The 18,903-nt window shown below is 40.3% G+C and overlaps 1 protein-coding gene across 1 annotated transcript; it reads right to left on the bottom strand.

Annotated features, from left to right (window-relative positions):
• Positions 1–8,787: 8,787 nt before the first annotated feature.
• On the bottom strand, positions 8,788–14,811 carry LOC306710259 (rho-related GTP-binding protein Rho6-like; the record flags this gene model as incomplete). The annotated part of the gene is made up of 5 exons (XM_079178681.1): positions 8,788–9,033; positions 9,142–9,276; positions 9,417–9,526; positions 13,640–13,727; positions 14,692–14,811. The coding sequence occupies 5 exons, from the start codon at positions 14,809–14,811 to the stop codon at positions 8,788–8,790; spliced, it is 699 nt and encodes a 232-aa protein (XP_079034807.1).
• Positions 14,812–18,903: the final 4,092 nt, after the last annotated feature.

The following is an 18,903-nucleotide window of genomic DNA, read 5'->3' as shown; positions in this document are numbered from 1 at the left end:
ATGATTCTTCAGGTCAGGAAGCTGAGCTGTGTTGTGTAATGATGATGAATACCTAATTCTGATCAGCAGACTATTGCTAAGAGTTCCAGTTAGTGCAAGCAAAGAGATTAATATTAGAAGGCCGACAAATCACGTTGTTTCGAGTCAATTCTTGTGCCCAGAACACTTTAGATTTAAAGATATAACATGGAAACGAACGCGCTGATCAGCAAATATTTACCCGTTTTGCAGCTATGTCAGTGTTCAGCTGTTATCCAGATGTGCACATCACAAATCTCAAACTATAACCCTCTCTAGCCATCCCAAGCACCTCATGGGCCCCAGCCTTTTGCTCCCTTCCCCCCACAATCCCCAATGCCAGGCGTGGTTGTCTAATTAAACCGCTAGAAGAGCACTGACTCTTGACATGCCCTCAGGGTGTGCCACACGGGGCACGCGGGCATGAAGGGGGGAGGGGGGGGGGGGGGAGTATGTGGTGAAGGTGAGCAGTGTGGGTAAATGAGGGGTTTCTGGGGGTGTCATAATATGGTGGGTGAGGGAAGGGGGGCCGGTTGTACCAGGGGAGTCTATTTACCTCTAGCAGGGACACACGGGGTCTTATCATTCCAGCAGACCTGAGCTGAGCGTGTGTGTGTGTGTGTGTGTGTGTGTGCATGTGTGTGTGTGTGTGTGTTGAACCTGGCTCACCTCGCCACACTTGGGGAACGAAAAACTATGCGGAGCAGACGAGATAAACTGCTTAGTATACACAGCACACACTGACACACATTCATTCACCAATTCGCATGTACATCGTCACGCATGGATGCATTCAGCTTCGAATACAGAACTCACAGACACACATGAACAATAAGGGGACAGCACTGGAACAACACGAAAATGAGACAAAGAAACTCCCTTGAACGTATTCACAGCAGTGATGAATGGATTTAATTTAAAAGAACACACATGAAGCCTCATATTTGTTGAATATTTGATTCTATTTTCAGGACATTATGCACTGTATGCAAATGTGAATTCAGCTTAACATGGTTAATATTAATGTGAGTGAGTCCTCGGGGTTCAGGGCTATAGAAAGGCTGTGGTGTCTGCTGTCTGGTGATGTCTGTGTGCCTCATTGAGTCGCCCAGAGCACACAGACGTACACAAGCTGGGAGCCGCGCTGCCGCCTGAGCCTGTCACACCAGGACAGCTTTGGACCGAGCTATCAGACAGGCAGGGAGGGATTGATTGAAAGAAACTTCACTTTAATACGTCTGGTACAATCAGCAGTGATTTTTGTTATTTTTGTGCCGGTTCCAGCTGCAATAGTCCGGCCTTTTGTATTGACGAGAGAATAGTTTGAAGAATAGTTTGACATTTTGGGGAATATGCTTATTTGTTTTCTTACCAAGAGTTAGATGAGCAGCTCAATACCAGTCTCTAGTTTAGCTTAGAATGAAGATGAGCCATGATCCTGCTCTGGCCAGAGGAAAAAAACAAATACCAGCATCTGTGAAGCTCACCAATTAACACATTGTGCTCACGGCCGAGTAAAGGTCTGGCACATAATCCCTCTGTAAAACTACAACATGACATGTTTACAGTTTCTTCTTTAAAAAGGGATTAAACAAAGAAGATATATTGTGTTAATTTGTGAGCTTTAGCGGTGCTGGAAGGGGGGGATTTTGTTACATTAGGACAGAGCCATTCTATAGCTGTTTCACCCGTTTCCAATCATTATGCTAAGCTAAGCGGCTGCTGGCTGTAGCCTTACATAAACCGTACAAACACGAGATTGGTTATCGATCTTCTCATCTGACTCTCTGCAAGAAAGCAAAAAACAGATCTTTCACCAAAATGTCAAAAGATTGCTTTAAACCTATCCCAGACATAGGTTGGGAAATTACACCAATATGTGGAAAGACATCACGGTGGCCACGTCTGCTGGACTGAGCCACAGAGAGGCAGATGCCCATGGGACACTGGAGAATGTCACTCCTCACCCAGCTGAGCCTTTGACATACAACCCCATTTTCCATCCAGAGACAGGAGTTATGACACTGTCAGAGCAGCTGTGGCAAAGCTCGCAGTTATAGAGGACGTGTGTGTGTGTGTATGTGTGTGTGTGTTCGGCACTCTCTGGCATATAAGGGAATGTAACCTATATGTCAGTCTGCAGATAGCTCATCAGTAACCAAGCAGCATAGCTTTGCAAACCTCCCCCCCCCCCCATCCTCTCATCAGCCCTCTGCTTCCTTCTCTGCCTCCGCGGTGCTGGAGATGTCTGATAGGTTGATTGTGCAGATGTGTGTGAGCTTGCATCATGTGCGTGTTTTTATGCGTGTCTGCGCTGCCATGTCTGATAGATGACGTGCTTATGTGGTAATGAGCCACGCTGCACTGCAACCATTTTCTCTGACTCCCCGAGAGGGTTTCAGATGGCAGCACTCTTCCCTAAATCATCCTCCCTCTGGTTCCCGATTCTGATCCTCGAACGGTCTCACCGTCTCGGCTGCAGGCACCTATACGTCAAGAGGAGGAAGGGACAAATGTCAAGACAGCACAGATCACTTGCTGCTGACCTGTTCATTAGTTTACATCAAATATGTCTGTGCCATACATGTGTCTTTGTTGGCCTGTGCGATCTACTTTCAAGCATGGACTGATTTTTTGAAATTCACCTGGACATGGAGGTTATATGATTTATAAATAAATCAGCGGTGTAGCCTCCTGGCTTTTGGGGGGAATACACATTTTTATTTTCTTTATTCACACTCAAGTAAAAAAAAAAAGAAAGGACACAGTATATAAAAACAATGGCACACTCATATAATAAATAAAACAATATATCTCATCCCTGGAAAAGTCTGGGACAATGGGACGTAAAGAGGACAGCTAGTGAAATGAGAAGAATACTCTTGTAAGTATGCGCACAGCCAAGCTCTCACTCAACAAGAAAACACATACTGTAAGTGTATTTTCCAAATTGCTGACCTATTTCCTTACCTAGTTAGCCATGGTCGTGTGGGTCATATGCCAAAGAGGAACGTAAAGGGAATAGTTTGACATTTTGGTAGCTACACCTATAGAGAGGCTAAGTCACGCCCCTTTGGTGGACCACCATGGGACCTTATTTCGGAAAAAATATGTATCAACAGTGAAAGACAACTAATTATTTGGTCAACTTTTGAATTGTATTCTTGTAATTCCCGGCTGATAAAAAGAGTAGCTGGATGAAACACATCAGGTAGATAACGTTACATTTTTGCACAGATATAGCTCAGTTACCTAGCTAGCTAGTAAGCCAAGGTGACAGTTGTGTTGGTAAAGTACATTGTGTAAGTCGAGAGATGTTAGTTCACTGATCTGTTTCACACAAAACTAAATTATAGCACCACAAATCTATGACAAACATCTATGAGACATTGTTGACTTGCTAAATTATCTTAAATTGACGAACTTCAGAAGTGTAATTCATGACACAATTCAAATGTGCAAATATTTTTCCAAAATAAGGCCCCATGACGGACAGAACGGAAAGGGGCGGGACTTCGCCTCTCTGTTTGCTTTCTTGCAGAGAGTTAGATAAGAAGATCAATACAACTCTACACGGTTAATATAGACTACAGCAGCCGTTTAACTTAGCTTAGCATAAAGACTGGAAACAGGGAAATAGCCAGCCCAGATATTTCTCTTTTTACAAAGCTAAACTAAACAGCTGCTGTAGCTGTACATTTACCATACAGAAATGGGAGTTATGTATTTTTTTAAATGTTGAACTATCCCTTTAAACAGTCTCAGTCAAAAACAGCACAAATAGGTGCAGCCTTTGTCTAAGGACCATGGCAGTGCAGGAGCTCCACATCCACTATATGGTCGTGGAGTATAATCATGCCTTGGAGCAACATGCCATGGATGACAGAATCTAATCTGATTTACAGAGACATGTAATGTACGGGCCATTTTTTTTATAAATGTGTGCATGTATCTGTGTGAGAGACTTGGAGAAACTGCAGATAAAGATAAGAGAGGAGCTTCGCAGACAGACAGGCTGGCAGCCCTGTTGGTTTATCCAAAAGACGATCAAACCACTAGTCCATTTCTAGCTGCAGAAAATCAATGTTGGAGCAGACAAGAGACGAAATTTATCTGGGACTGGTGATGCAGAGAATATTCTTACAATTTCCCTGTCTGCTATCGTACAAAGGATAAGGATAAGGAGGCCACGAGTCACTGCCGTATCCTGTGTGCGATAGTTCAGGAATGGCAAACATTCAGCTTCATCCATGTCGTATCATCAGTGGGCAGAGTGTGACCGCAGGACGCAGCCACGGTGATCCTGATAAGAGCCAATATCAGTCAAGGGACAGACCAAGCAAATACAGTAATGGAGGTCAGGGTGGATGGCTGGTTACATAAGAAAAAGAAAAGAAATCAGAAACAGAAAGGGAAATGGCAAAGACATAAGGAGTGAAGAGACAAGAAAATGCTTCATATATTAATAATATAATATAGTTAATATAGTTTCATATATAATTGGTCCTCTTAAAAAAATAAATATATATATATTTAGAGATTGTTGGTTATAGCTTATGACCCTATTTGTGTTTACTACACACTATGTCTTTATCTAAGACATCTCTTAAATTCTAAAGGTGCAACACAATTTAGTAAATCACACTGCAACCGTTAGCTAACTGAAATAGCTAACTGACACAACTAGCTTTAGCTTGCTGCTAGGCTAACGTTACATTAACTGATTTATATTGACATATAAAAGAGGTGGAATGGTCGACACTTTCATGACACTTGATCAAAATGCCGTTTAATGATGATATAAATGTGGAAGGCTTTAAATTATATTTCACAAAACGTTCTTCAAATGACTAAACATTATGCCCGAATAACGTTAGCTTTATCGGATTTCCCTCTCACTATAGCCTACTGAAGATTAACTATGAACATATTTCTCCATGTATTTGATTAAAGCAAATACCTACAGATTTATTCAATATAGTTACTATAGTTTTATAAAATGTGCCCCTCTAAAAATGTTATTTTTGTAGGCTATAGCTTGTGATGCTTTAGTCATTTGAAGTCCTAATTTATAAAGGTACAACATACATTTACTATATCACTACATTATAACCATATGAATGACTTTACAGACAAACTTTGGTTGGAGTACCGTGTTGTTCTACTTGAGCTATTTGTAAATCTTTCCCAACAACCAACTCCCTTTTCTTCAAACAAAACAATACAAAGTGGCAAGTTTTCAGAATTAATCATGTATGAAAAATGATAAACGCTGTGGCATTATACATGTGTGTGTGTGTGTGTGTGTGTGTGTGTTGGGGGAAGGGGGATCCCTTAAGGATGCGTTCATGCTCGAGTGGTATAACATCCACAGGCAATTGTTTTGACACCATACTGTATGGCTGCCGTCATCATCTAATTGAAGGCCACACAGTCAGGGACGGAACAAAAACGTTCAGGGTTGAAGTTCAGAAATCTATATGAATAAAACCCTGACTGTATTTAATTTAAAAAACTGATCTAAAACTGTCACTTGTATTATTTTATGGTTAATAACCACGAAGAATAACACCGTAGACAGCATCAGTTGAATACTGCGTTCTCCTTATCATGGATTTATTAGTGCGAAGTGAACCACTGTGCCCTTGACCTGAGAATTAAGTATATGTTATCATTCCTTCTTAAGACAAAATAGACAATATGCTGATGACAATTTGATTAAATTACCTAAATAATCTCTTGTTTTAATTTGGTACAGCTCCTTAAACTCATATGCATACGAAGTACCATTTGTTAGACGTGAATAAAGATACAGAAATCAAATTATGTAAATTTACATTGTAAGGTTACAGACAAATTTATCGTTCCAAATGTTTGATATCCATTAAAGGTCTAATGTCTATTAAAGTAACTGTTAAACACTGACTTGTAAATGAACTGTAGACCTAGTTAATATAGTTTAATATGTAATTTGCCATCCTAAAAATCTCTGTCTTGGAGCTTATAGCTTATGATACTACATATACTACACACTACTAAAGTATTTTGCTAAGACTAGTTCTAAAGGTGAAACAATTAAGAGTGCTTTTCTTCATGAACAGTGATCAGTCCTTAAATGAAAGGTCTACGGTCTGTCCATAATGGGTTTAACACAGAAATAAACACTTGCAAATGAACTTCAGACATATTTATTTAAATAAAGAGTTAAAGAAAGTAGCGTATAACAATAACAAATACAGAATTCAGTCAATAACTTAAAGCCATAACAGGCAACTTGACACAAACATTTTGTTTCGCTTCAGTAACATTCTTTTCAGGGACTTCTAATAAAGTTTTAGTAGGAAGGATATGTACAACAAAACAAGCCCGTCCGTCAAAAGACGAGCAAGAAAAAGTGAAATGACGGGCTGTGTATCTGAACCAAACGGACCTTGTTTGAAATAACGACTGAAGCAGCGCTCCAGAGACATGTTTCAGACGGCATGCTGCTTCCAACAACCCACTCGTGGCTGCTGCCAGCGTGGGGTCTTTAAAACCACGTGGAGACCACGAGCAGGCCCCGAACATGTCCAGCCATCACATCGCAGTGGTCTCCTGTCTAATGCTACAAATAAAAGGTGAGGCGTCCTCTCGGAGAGCCATCCCTCCCTCTCTCTCCCTCCCTATGTGAGGAAACCCCGCTCACCCCCCCCCCCGCCCCTGCTCACTCAGGTTGCCAGGCAACACGTAAAAATTCCAGTGTTCTTTACATCCAGAGAACTCCGGGCTTCTCGGTGCAGACCTACAAATCATCAAGTCCTCCATTAGCTGAGCTGTCAACAGAGGCTAATGCCAGAAGACTCAAGTGAATACAACATCAACAAACAAACAAACACCAAAGACAAGCAACAAGCAAGTAAAAATACCCAGAAGAAAAAAGTTATTTCATAAATGGAAAAAGTCAAGATGCTTTTCAGGGAAGTTGAAAAATAATTATTTTTAAAGGATGAATGGGGAAGGGGACAGACTCCAGACAGGACCAGCCCGTTTGTGTGACTCAATTCAACCTTCCTACCCATCATCTCAGGGACATTTAGTGTTGATGCGGCTATCCTGGCTGGAAATGGCAGCAGGTGCATCTTGGGTAACTGTTAACAATATTCAGCACCTGAGCTTGTTTGACGGCCCACATAGAGTGCTGCAGGAATGAGTCCTAAAACACGGAAATGAGTTTCGCACTTCCGGTTCCCTCATCTTGAAGTGTTGTTTGTTTTTTAATGGGTTATTGGTTAGATGCCTGAAAAGAGGTCTGTGGATAAGACAAGCTTAAGAGATTTTGTATATATTACTCGAAAATGTTGAAGCTCATGTCTTAAAGAGGGCGTGGCTATATGAGACTAGAGAGGTTATCTGGGACCATTAAACGTCATCAGGCCGAACAACTCGTTGTGCTGATCCTCTTGAAACACAAACCATTCTCAGTCAAATTTTTCAACTTGTTGATTTAGATTTTGAGACAACCACTAGCTAGTTAAAACGTTTTAATTCTGACGGTTGCATTTACACTTCTAAAATCCCCCCCCCCCCCAAAAAAAAAGAAACAAAACATTGTTGAGGGAACCGTGGCCAAAACACGTCATCCTGCATCAATCTATTACACGTTTACAGTCCAAAGTTCAAATTTTAGGACTTTTTTTTTTTTTTTTTATATCCATGAGGCACAGGATCGTTCAAAAGGATGTCTAAGACTCCTTTTGGTACAAAAACAGTTTTGTTTGTCTAAAACGAAAATCTTTTATGGTTTATCTTTTAAAGACCAAGAAAAGAAAAAACAGTGAGATGATGCATCGTTAATGTACCATCCCTAAAATGAAGCCTTATGATTACTACCATTGAACAAATAAGACTGCTGAGGTGATGGGTAATGAATAAGGGGATCTGAGAAAAACATGCTTAGATGGTCTTTACATGGCCCAGGATGTTGTGTTTGCTTTGTCACAGCATGTCCACCCTTGGACTGTTTGGTAGCTCGTGTGAGTGCTGAGTCACACTGCGCTCCTTCAGATGTGCTCTCAGTTTGTCCCCCGACTGCCTTTGCAAATGAACACTCTGCTTTGCCAAATCCCTCCCTTCTCTCCCCCTTTTTTTTCTCCACTGTCAGCTCTAATTTCCAAATGAAATACCGCGAGGGGTCGAGGGGGTGGGGGTAATTTCTTCCAAGGACTGCTGTTTTAAATTCCCCGTGCCGCATTTCTATAGAAACCTCTTCCTATAACTGTCAAGATTTTACTTTTCATCTCGTCATTCAGCCCAGTGTGACCTTAAAGAGACATTCAGAAAAAAGAGATGGATGGGAAAGGGCACCGCGATCAGAATTGCAGATGACTCCCATCAGGGTAATGCAGTCAAAAGCAGTGTTTACAACCACTTGGAAAAGAGGAGGCACTGGTCTTATTTAAGCTCTCATGTGAGGAATCTAACGGCTCTCTTTGTACAGAGTGTATTTAATAGATCAGATTCCCACTCTGTCTCTGCACTGTGTGCTGGTGATATGTCATGATCAAAAAGTCCAGTGTCAGAGTTGAATATAGAGAGTGTAGCAAACTTTTTTTTTTCTTTTTGAAGTAGTTGTCGGGGAGTTTGGGGAGGATGCTGCAAAGGAGAGAGATGCTCTGTAGAAACCGTTGCTCTCTTTCCCTTGCATACCCTTGGGCCCCATGCTGAACCACCTGCTAGTCCTTGCCCCCCCCCCCCCCCCCCCCCCATTCCCCAGCATGATCTCAGCAGTATTCACATGATGGAGCAGCTCTTGGACTTGTCCTTGCTGAAGGTGGAGGAGAGCAGCTCCGTCTTGCTGGGCAGGTGCAGGAGTCTCTTGGAGAGGCGGCGGACGGGGCTGGGTTTATTGGCGGGCTGGAGTTTGTTCATGCAGGCCAGAGCCGCGGTACGGAAAACACTGTGGATGCTCTTCTCTGATGTGAAGGCCGAGCACTCCAGGTAAGCCTCTGCTCCGAGCTGCTTGGCCAAGGACGAACCCTGCAGCGTGAAGGAAACATGCAAGTTGAGCCCTGGCGGATTTGAAACGACGACCCGGTCTAGACAGGGGATAGAAACCTAGAGGACGAAAGAGTCACGGGAACAAACCTGTTCGTGAGAGATGGGAGCCTGCTTCTGATTGGACAGCTCCATGCGAGTGCACACGTCTGTGCGCAGGTCCGTCTTGCAGCCTATTAGTAGGATCCGTGTGCTGGGACAGAAGTCCTGGATCTCTGCTTTCCACTGCAAGCAGAAGAGAGAGCGTCAAGAAACAGAATTTTGTCCATGACAGCGACAGATAAAGACTGAACACAAGTAAGAAGTTGGAAGATTGTGGTGTCCGTCCGTCATGTTCACACTGCAGCGGTTATTAATATGAATACCTTCTTCAGCGCACTGTCTATTGTGTCTGGTCTGCTGATGTCAAAGCATAAGAGCACTGCATCTGAGTCGCTGTAGCAGAGGGGTCTGACGTTGTCGTAGTATGGAGAACCTGGAGAGACAAAGTCAGGACACACACTTAGGAATGTCTCACAAACAACTTTGTGGGCATTCAGCTCAAAACAACATTGTTTAATAGAAACTAAATATTTATCTTTTAAAGGCTGAATCCAGTTGACACTATTATAATGTTCTATCATAATCATCCTCCACACTTTCACACAGTACAAACACAAACAGTCACATACACCCCTGCCAAACTGATAAGAGAGCAAATCATTTCACTGAGCCTGACGCCTTCCCACTGACAGGAATTTTTCCAATAAAGTAAACTCGCTGAGTCATAGTTTCTGCACCAATCACATCTTTCCATTATTGGTCAATCGCAAACTTTATTTGCAAAATAAAAAAAAAAAAAAAACTACCAGATGTCCTGTGAAACAAACTCATCATCACTCTGTAGGATAAACTTTTCAATAATTTTAGCTTAGCTTCAGTATCACATAAAGTGCCGAAATACAGACACCGAAGGCAATTTTAATAATTATGTCTCTTAAATGAAGTCCCTGCATAAAAAAACCATCCATATATATAACCAATAGTTAGGTAATTGAACAGTATTCCTCTTAAAGCAGAATTTTGACATCTTGTTAAAAAGCTTATTTGCTTTTAAGTGGAGAGTTTGAATACGAAAAAATGGCAAAGCAGCCGATTAGCTTAGCACAAAGACTGGAAACAGGGGGAAACAGCTAGCCTAGCTCTAGGGTTGGATAGTTACCGAAAATGACGTCTTTACTTCACTGTATTGCCACCTAATGCCATCAAATGCAAGGTGTTTAGTTTTTGGCTGTACAAATTGTAATGTGAAAAGTCACCACCGTATGTGTCAGCAGTCACACTAATAAGAGATATTAATGCTGCAACAGGCTTCGTTGCAAAATTGTAATACACAACAGACCTATTTTACACATTTTAAACTTATATCTACTCTATCTATATTCTCTATCATTGTAATAGTTTTACAGCAAAGCACCAAGGAAAATGACTTGTATGCACAGACTTCTGACACTACGGCCAACGCCTTTATTAACTTTAATAACACTCACACTAATAAACCGGTCCTGATATACTGATATACGCCATTCAATGCCTCACTCAGACAGCCTACCCTGATTGTTGTCTCATAAATACGACACTTTAGTGATGAGATTCTGGAGTGCAGGAAACATATCTTGCTTGTATTTCCATAAACAGCTCGGCTATATGTGGACCTTTTCCTTTAACGCTCAGGAAGGCCCCGGTGCTAAAAACAGAGCGACAGGATGTCCGCTCTCTATTGTCTTCCCTCTGCCACCTAATCACTCCCCTCACACACCAACACAGAGATTTAATTTCCTTCTCTGGTCCTCAGGGGCCAAATGTGCACCAGGAGCCTTCCTGGCAAATAAAAGAGGATATAATTATATCAGGAATAGATACTTCTAATAGGCTTCCCCCGAAACTAACCAACAATCCTGTTGTCTTGAGGAATTCTCTCCTGAGGCGTTAATGAAAATGTTTTTACAACAATATTTTAACAACCTCTGGTTCACTCAGTCTGTCAGAATATTTGACTTAAATCTGTTATGTAGGACGTCTTACACAACTACAATCTATCAATAACATCTCCTTTTTTTTTTTTTTTTTTAGAGGGAATCAAAGCAGCCGTCACATAACTATCCAGGGTGATGTAAGGCTTGAGAAAGAGGAGGCAGCGAGATCTAACGAGGACACAACTTCGAGCACCTACCACCTCCCACACATTAGCAGCCCCCTGCCTGGACACAAACACACACAAACACAAACACACACACGGCCAAACACCAACAACCCTTTCAGTTTAAGCAAACATTAGCTGATGCAAAGAAACGGCCCCCCCTCTGCTCTCAAAGAAAGAAAGCGAATGGATTTTACACCGAAAGAACTACGTATGAGATGAGGCTGTGTCTCTTGGTAAAAGAGAAGATGTGCTTCTGAGTTGTTTTTTTACTGTCAGGAATCGTGTGGTGAACATAGAGCTACACTCCTCACATCTGTTTAGTATGTGAAAGATCATATTTTATAAGAATAAAACACCTGAAGCAATGTTGTGAGAGCTGACAGGATTAGTCGATTATCAACTAATTGACAACGTTTTGCCAAATATTCTCTAGTTGCAGCTTCTAAATTAGGATTTTACTGCTTTTCTTTATCTTAAGAGAAGGTAAAGTGAATATCTTTTGGTTTTAGACTGTTACAAGACATGTGCAAATGTAAACTGTGGCTTTAGGAAACTGATTGAAAAAAAAATGAATAATTCAAATGAATTGCTGCTAAAAGAAATATCTCGCAGCCCTAAATGTTATAAATGAAGATAATAAAAATGGAGAATGGAAAGAAACACACATGAAGAGTGACGGGAACTGTGTTTGTGTTGCAAAAGTAAATAGGTCTTATGCAATGTCTCCCCTAGAAAGGGCGACTGTCCAGAAAGTTTTTACTCCGTGGGAGACAAACACACAAACCTACATCAGTTCAGTGCTGGTTTCACTTACATAAGACCTTTTTTTAGGCGGCGCACACCATAAGGCAGTGAGGAGGTCATGCATATCTCTCTCTCTCTCTCTCTCTCTCTCTCTCTCTCTCTCTCTCTCTCTCTCTTGTGCCTTCTGTTCACAGCGACCGTACGCCACACACACATAGTAAGACAGGACGCACACACACACACACACACACACACACGCTTCCACCCCCTGCATGGACGAGGCATTCCCCTCTCCCCCGTGAAACAACCCCTCTGCAGGCCAACTGGCACTGCTCAACTTCCTCTGAGCACAATGCCTCCGCCAATACTGTTATGAAATGAATCTATAGGGGATTGGATTTATTATTGATCTCATTTACATAATGTTTCTATATGTTTAAGGTCATTATGTCAGAAGGACAATTATGGTTCTCTGAACTGTATGCATGAGGGCTGTAGCTAGGATAGTAGCAGATAGCAGATTGTTTTCCTGATTCATTGGTAGATCCCTTTGTCTATAAAATCAAACAACTTTGAAAAATGCAGATTATTATTTCAAATTCCCTCCATCTCTACCGACAGTCCTAAACTCAAAGATATTCCATTTACAAAGACACAGAAAAGCAGCAAATTAAAGGAGGCAAATCTAAGAAATATTTAGTTTGTTTTTACTTGAAAAATGACTTGATATGAATGATAGTTGCTGTCAATGGACAATGTTCTTGTAATGCCTCTATACCTATATGGGGAAGAAGTCATGTTATCAAATATCACAAAAGCGAGTCAGATATATCCAAGAAAGTTGATTTGATTAAACTTTACATACATATTTTATAACAGAGGTTATAAATAAAGTAGATGTGGGACATATTGTTCAGTTCCCTTTATCATAAAGACATACTGGAGCTGCAACTATTAGCTGATTAATCAATTAGTTGACAGACAGAAAATTAATCGGCAACCAAATTATCATTTTACTTTAACTTTTCAAGCAGAAACGCCAAGAACTAGATGATTCCAGCTCCTTAAATGTGAGGATTTGAGGCTTTTCTCTGTTTTTTATTTTCTCTGTTTTATTGGATTAAACCAGTCAAACTTGGAGGCTTTAGGGATTTAATGTTCTCAGGAATAGCTCGGTTGTATTTCGCAAACTGGGTCATCTGTTTATCTTTGATTGTGTTTTTGGGGTCTTTTTTTTGTTTGAACTGTGGATTTTGGGTCCCACTCCCGTCTTGCTGCTCAGGCCTGTTGTTCGTTGCCGGCACCAATCCACCAATGAAGATCTCTCAACAGATTTCACACGAGTAAAAAAAGCTGCTTAACAGCATCAAAACAGGACGGGTAGATAGTGACGTCTGGGTCAACGCCAGCAACACTGTTTGTAAGACAATGAGTGAGACGGAGCTTCGTTTACAGTCGTTACCCGACTCCAGGCCGACTGCGTTGTTGTTGCTGCTGGGAGGGTAAACAAGTTCCACAAACCAGCCCGTGAATGCAGCACTGAAACCTGACTTCTTTACTCATCGCTCCACAAACAGGGAAGCTTGGGGAGAATGTTAACTTGGCAGTGAGTCACAGAGAGGGGGGGGGGTCACAGTATTGTTCTCTGCCACCAATCCTCACCTGATGTGTCCCAAAGGCTGAGCTCCACACGCTGGTCTTCAAGCTCCAGACAGGCCGTGTAGTTCTCAAACACAGTGGGGACGTAAGTCTACACATGGACAAGGAAGAAAAAGGTTTTTAATCACAAATTATATTATATTATATTTGAACTAATTCATCATTTAGAATATAAAATGACAAAAACAGGAGCAGATCAAGTCACCAGTGACTCAGTTAGTGAGTCCCAACTCCAAAAATGCAATTAATATGTTGTTATTTTAAATAAAAGACAAACTTAATATATGTGCAGGATTGTTGACAAAGCAATAAACTACAAAAAATGTGCAGTTTCTTTTTAATCAATGCAGCAGTGCTCAAACATAATAACCTACAATATATCAATGATTTTACAGCAGAAGACTTTCAATCCCAACCTGAGAGGATTTTATGAAGCCCTGTCTGAATCACTAAACCTATGGAAAATATAGCCTCAAATATCCTTTACTACATGTATGTCAATCTGTAATAATATACACTATATGGCACCACCATGGGAGTTTTATAGATATAAAATAGAAGACAGAGGATAAGATAAGCCTTTATTGATTCACAGAGGGGGAATTTGGTTGTTGCAGCAGCACAGAGACAGACACCAGTAAAAAAATAAAAAATAAGTAGAGAATGTAAAAAATAAACAGTAAGAGGTATACAAAACTAAAATTAGAAGAGAAGTGGAAATTTGATTTAAAAAAATACAAATACAAAAATGCGAGGTAAAGTGACAATGGTTTGATTGATAATAAAAAACTAATGATAAGAAGAAGAAGAAGAATAGGCCTTCAAGAATAAGATCACTATATGTTTAAATGAAGTACTGCTGGTGTGTTATATGTCTCTCTCACAATCAGAAGTCTTCTGCTCCTTGAGGGAGCGATAAAGTAACATGTATTCTTCCTCGTGGGGGATTAATAATCATAACCTGTAATTTACATCATCCGTATATTTTCAGTTCCAATAAGAAGAGCGCACATTCAACAGATCACTGTAGACGGAATTAAAAGAGATCTTCGTACCTCTGGATAGCAGTCCTTGGCCAAAACCTGTAACATCGCTGTTTTACCGCATTGGACGTCCCCAACCAGCACGAGTTTACACCTCGCTACAAACGGCTGCGCGAGTCTTCTTTCCTTCATGATGCGGATGAATCAAGCCGGCAGACTATCAAAAAGAAACACGAGTGGGAATAATAACGATAAAGTTTTGTAAATCCTCTTGTTCTTGCTATTCTTCTTCCCCGGTCAGTGAGTGAGTCAGTGAGTGAGGCAGAGCAGCAGTCAATGAGGGAATCACTGCGGAACTTTATATTGTCGCGCCATCCAATGAGCGCCGCGCTGTGCGCGAGCCGGAGGAGGAGGAGGGCAGCGCACGAGGTCTCTCGTTTTGCTATATGGTGGTAATGGTGGATGGTGAACTGCAGGGCCATAGCAGGGGTTTAAAGAAATACTGATGTCCCCTTAATGCATCTCCTAAACACACACCCAACAAGACCTCTCATCTTTTGTATTACTAGAGAGTAGTTGAAGAAGTACTCAGAGCCTTACAATACCACACAGTATAAATACTCAAGAAAAAGTCTTGCATTCAACATTTTACTTAGGTAAAAGTACATAAGCCTAAAATAGTAAAAGAAACCTTCTCATTATGTAGAATATACCATTTCAGAACCAGATATCATTATTATCACTATTAATAATCAATGAATGTGTTCATCACTTTAATGAAGCAGCTCAATCAGGAATTAATTCGAACTACTTTATAATCTATAATGATATATCTTCTTCTATTTGATGATAATATTCTGTATTAATAATCTGAATCTGTGACTAAACGTATCCAATTAATGTGGATTAAAGAGTGCAAAGTTTCCCTCTGATGTAGTGGAGTAGAAGTAGAAAGTAACAGTTGAATTACTCAAGTAAAGTACAAGTACCTCTAAAATTGTACTTAAGTAGGTACTTTAGTAAAAAAACTTTCCATCAATGGTACTCTGATCCTTTAAGTAAACGTATAACTGCTTTAGTTTAAAAATACTGCATTACAAGTAAAATACCTGAACGTTACTTAAGTAAAGTTAAAGAAGTCATTTTGCAAAATGTAGGCCCTTTTAAACTATCAGAAGTAAAAATATCCTAATGCAGAAGTGCAATATCATTATTATATTATTCTGTGTTCACTAACAAATATATGTGAGAGCATTTTAATGTAGTTTGTCAATGTGGAGCCAATTTTTTGATACTTTGTATATAGTGGTTAGTGCTTCATATCATATAAGCATATTTTTAAAAACGTATTTACATGTGTCAAATAAATCTAGAGCAAAAAGAACAATATTTCCTTCTGAAATGTAACGGACAAGTACAAGTATGTGTAAATATTGTGTTTTAATACTGTACTTGAGTAAATGTGCATATGGTTGTCGTCTACAGTTGAAACCCACATAATGGAGAATATGTGGTGGCATTTTATGCTACTTCATACTTTGACTCCACCACATTTCAGAAGGATTTATTGTTCTTTTTACATTTTACTTAAAGTGTGAAAACTCAAGTTAGAGGGATTTTTTTGTCCTCTCATGTCCTCTCTGTGGAAAACCTGATGAGTCTCTGGTTATAGACCCAACATAAAATGTTGTTCACAACTGCAACAGAAACATTTACTCACTAAGATATATTCAAATCTGGTTAGTGGAAGCATATCACGCAGAAATCCAGCTAATGAGAATTTGCTTTAAATGTCTAAATATCCTGCTGATGACCGCTTTGATGTGTTTCCTGTAAATCCTTCAGACCAACTGTGAGATATACAGCCATGTGAGGATGCATGCAATTATTTTCACATGAAACATGTGAGTGGCTGCATGCATCTGATGACAGATGGCTCCATCAATCCGAAGTATAACAGAGAATTGGAGAGTGTGAGCCATTTGGAGAGGAAGTGGAGCGTGGCTAGTTGTGCAGAAGATAAATGGAAAACAACTGTCATAGAGGCCTCTTTGATGCCATTAATGTACAGCGTGAAACTCTGGATGGGGACATGAATTGCACCTGCCACCTGGTGCAGAGAGAAACAAGGTAAATAGACATCACTCTATGTCGCGCTTCATTGAAATTTCTATCTTCAAATGCATGTACAGCACACACTAATAACATACAAACACCGACTGGCACTTAATGCTTCACTTCCTTATGCTCCATTTCTCCCTGTTAGTGGTTCTAATGAGTTACAAACTGCATGTAAACAGTCTTAAATGTTTACCTTTTATCAGATGTCTTTCCTTGAATGGAGTATTTATTGTTTGAAACTTACATGTTGAATTGTTTGCGGAGGGCCCCCCCCCCCCCCCCATTTAATCTTTGCACATTATGTACATAGGGGTCGATGAGAGGGAGTGAGTTTAAATTTCCATATTTTGGGAAATATTCACTTTCTTGCAGAGAGTTATCCTGCTTTTTTAAGTTGTGCTAGCAGCTCTATGGCTCTTTAAACCGGCTTTGGTCCAGACTTAAATATCCCAACAGCTGTTGGATGGATTGGCGTACAATTTAGTACAAACATTATTGTCCCCCAGAGGAAAATATGTATTGGTTTATGACTAAATACCAGCAAAACTAATGAAGTTCCCATGAGCCTCAGCTGCATTTTGTGTTTAGTGCTAATTAGAAAATGTTAGCATGGTAACACGCTAGACTAAGATGGCTGTGGACTTCTTACATCATGTAGGGAAGCGAGTTACACGTTAATTAGTGAGTTCAAGAAGTGCTGCTGGCATGTTTCAGATTGTTGGAGTGAGCCATGCTACCTGGTTCCTCCATTTCCTGTCTTGTTGTTAAATTAAGCTAATCGCCACCCAGCTACAGCTCTGTGGTTAAAGCACAAACATAAGAGAGGTATCAATCTTTTCCTCTCGCTCTTGGAAAGAAAGTGAATCAGCACATTTTCCAGAAAATTGCCAAACTATTCCTTTAAAGATAATTCAACACCATAAGGACATTCCTGATGTAGACTTTATCATTCATCTCTTATTATTCATCATTCATTTAGTCATTTGATCCTTGCAGACTGAGGTTGAGGGGATTTTTTACTGACCTATGTATCCCCAAGTGGTTTCTTGATTAAAGATGACAAAACTCTGAGATGGTGGCTCACTATGGTAATCTAGAAATGCAGTGACTTTTATATCATCCTCAAACTCCTCCTGTACAGCGCACATGATGACCTATAGTGCCGGCTTACATGCTCCATGGACACCTGAGGATGGTCTGACTTACATTTATCATAGACACTGCTGAAAGTTACATTTTCACCCCATGTTTCACCTTACCTAACTGACATTTAGTATGTGTGTGTGTGTGTGTGTATGTGTGTTAGTCATGTGAGGACATAAATCTGGGGCCTCTGCTTCCTTTTGGAGACAACATGCAAATCCCCATAATGTTATTTCCTTTTAGGATGAAGACTTGGTTGAAGGTTTGGGTATGGTTAGGTTAGGTTGAGGCAAGTGGTTATGGTTAGAGTAAGTCTCCAGGAAATGAATGCTAGTCAATACTCTAAAGTAACTGTGTGTGTTTGTGTGTGTGTGTGTCAGTGGATGTTTGTAAGCAGTAGCTGTTATACCACAGGAAAGCTCAAGTACAAGTGTACTTTAGGTTAGGAGCTACTTTACTGCAAGCCATGTGCATTCATTTGCACCAAAATTGCAAACAGTGGTACTGTGGCTAGAGAGAGTCAGTGTTAATCCCAAATCCATTTCAGATAATTTCAAAGAAAGGTCTAACCACATCCCCTTTGGCTTGCAGCGAAATAATTTGCATAATTCAAGAAAGACGTGGTTGAGAGCTTTTTCATTATGTAAATCAGGGTATGATTAAAGAATATTACCATAAACACAAGTGCAATCATCAAGTGGAAATGTATTGGCATGCTTGTCCATTAATTGCTCTTGAACATAACACAGTTCAGCGACGATGCAGAGTGGAAAGTAGTTTGTTAACCATTAAGAACAGGTATTTCACATGTAGCATATTATGCTAACGGTTGGGTAATTGGAAAGATAGCACTCACCGTCAGCATCCTGTCTGACAACAGTAAAAAAAGTAAATGGAAGATTCTTACATTCCACATGCTGCAAGTTAAGATATAGAAAATAGAAAATGGTTTATATGCGAAGTGTCTTGCCATTTTAAAGATTTCCATTCGTGTGAAATGACAAAGCCGTGAAAAGAATT

The sequence above is a fragment of the Pholis gunnellus genome, assembly GCF_910591455.1.
Source record: "Pholis gunnellus genome assembly, chromosome: 2".
In the NCBI taxonomy this organism is placed as follows: Eukaryota; Metazoa; Chordata; class Actinopteri; order Perciformes; family Pholidae; genus Pholis; species Pholis gunnellus.
Note: the sequence above shows the minus strand (reverse complement) of the source record. Positions and strands in the feature narration are given on the sequence as shown.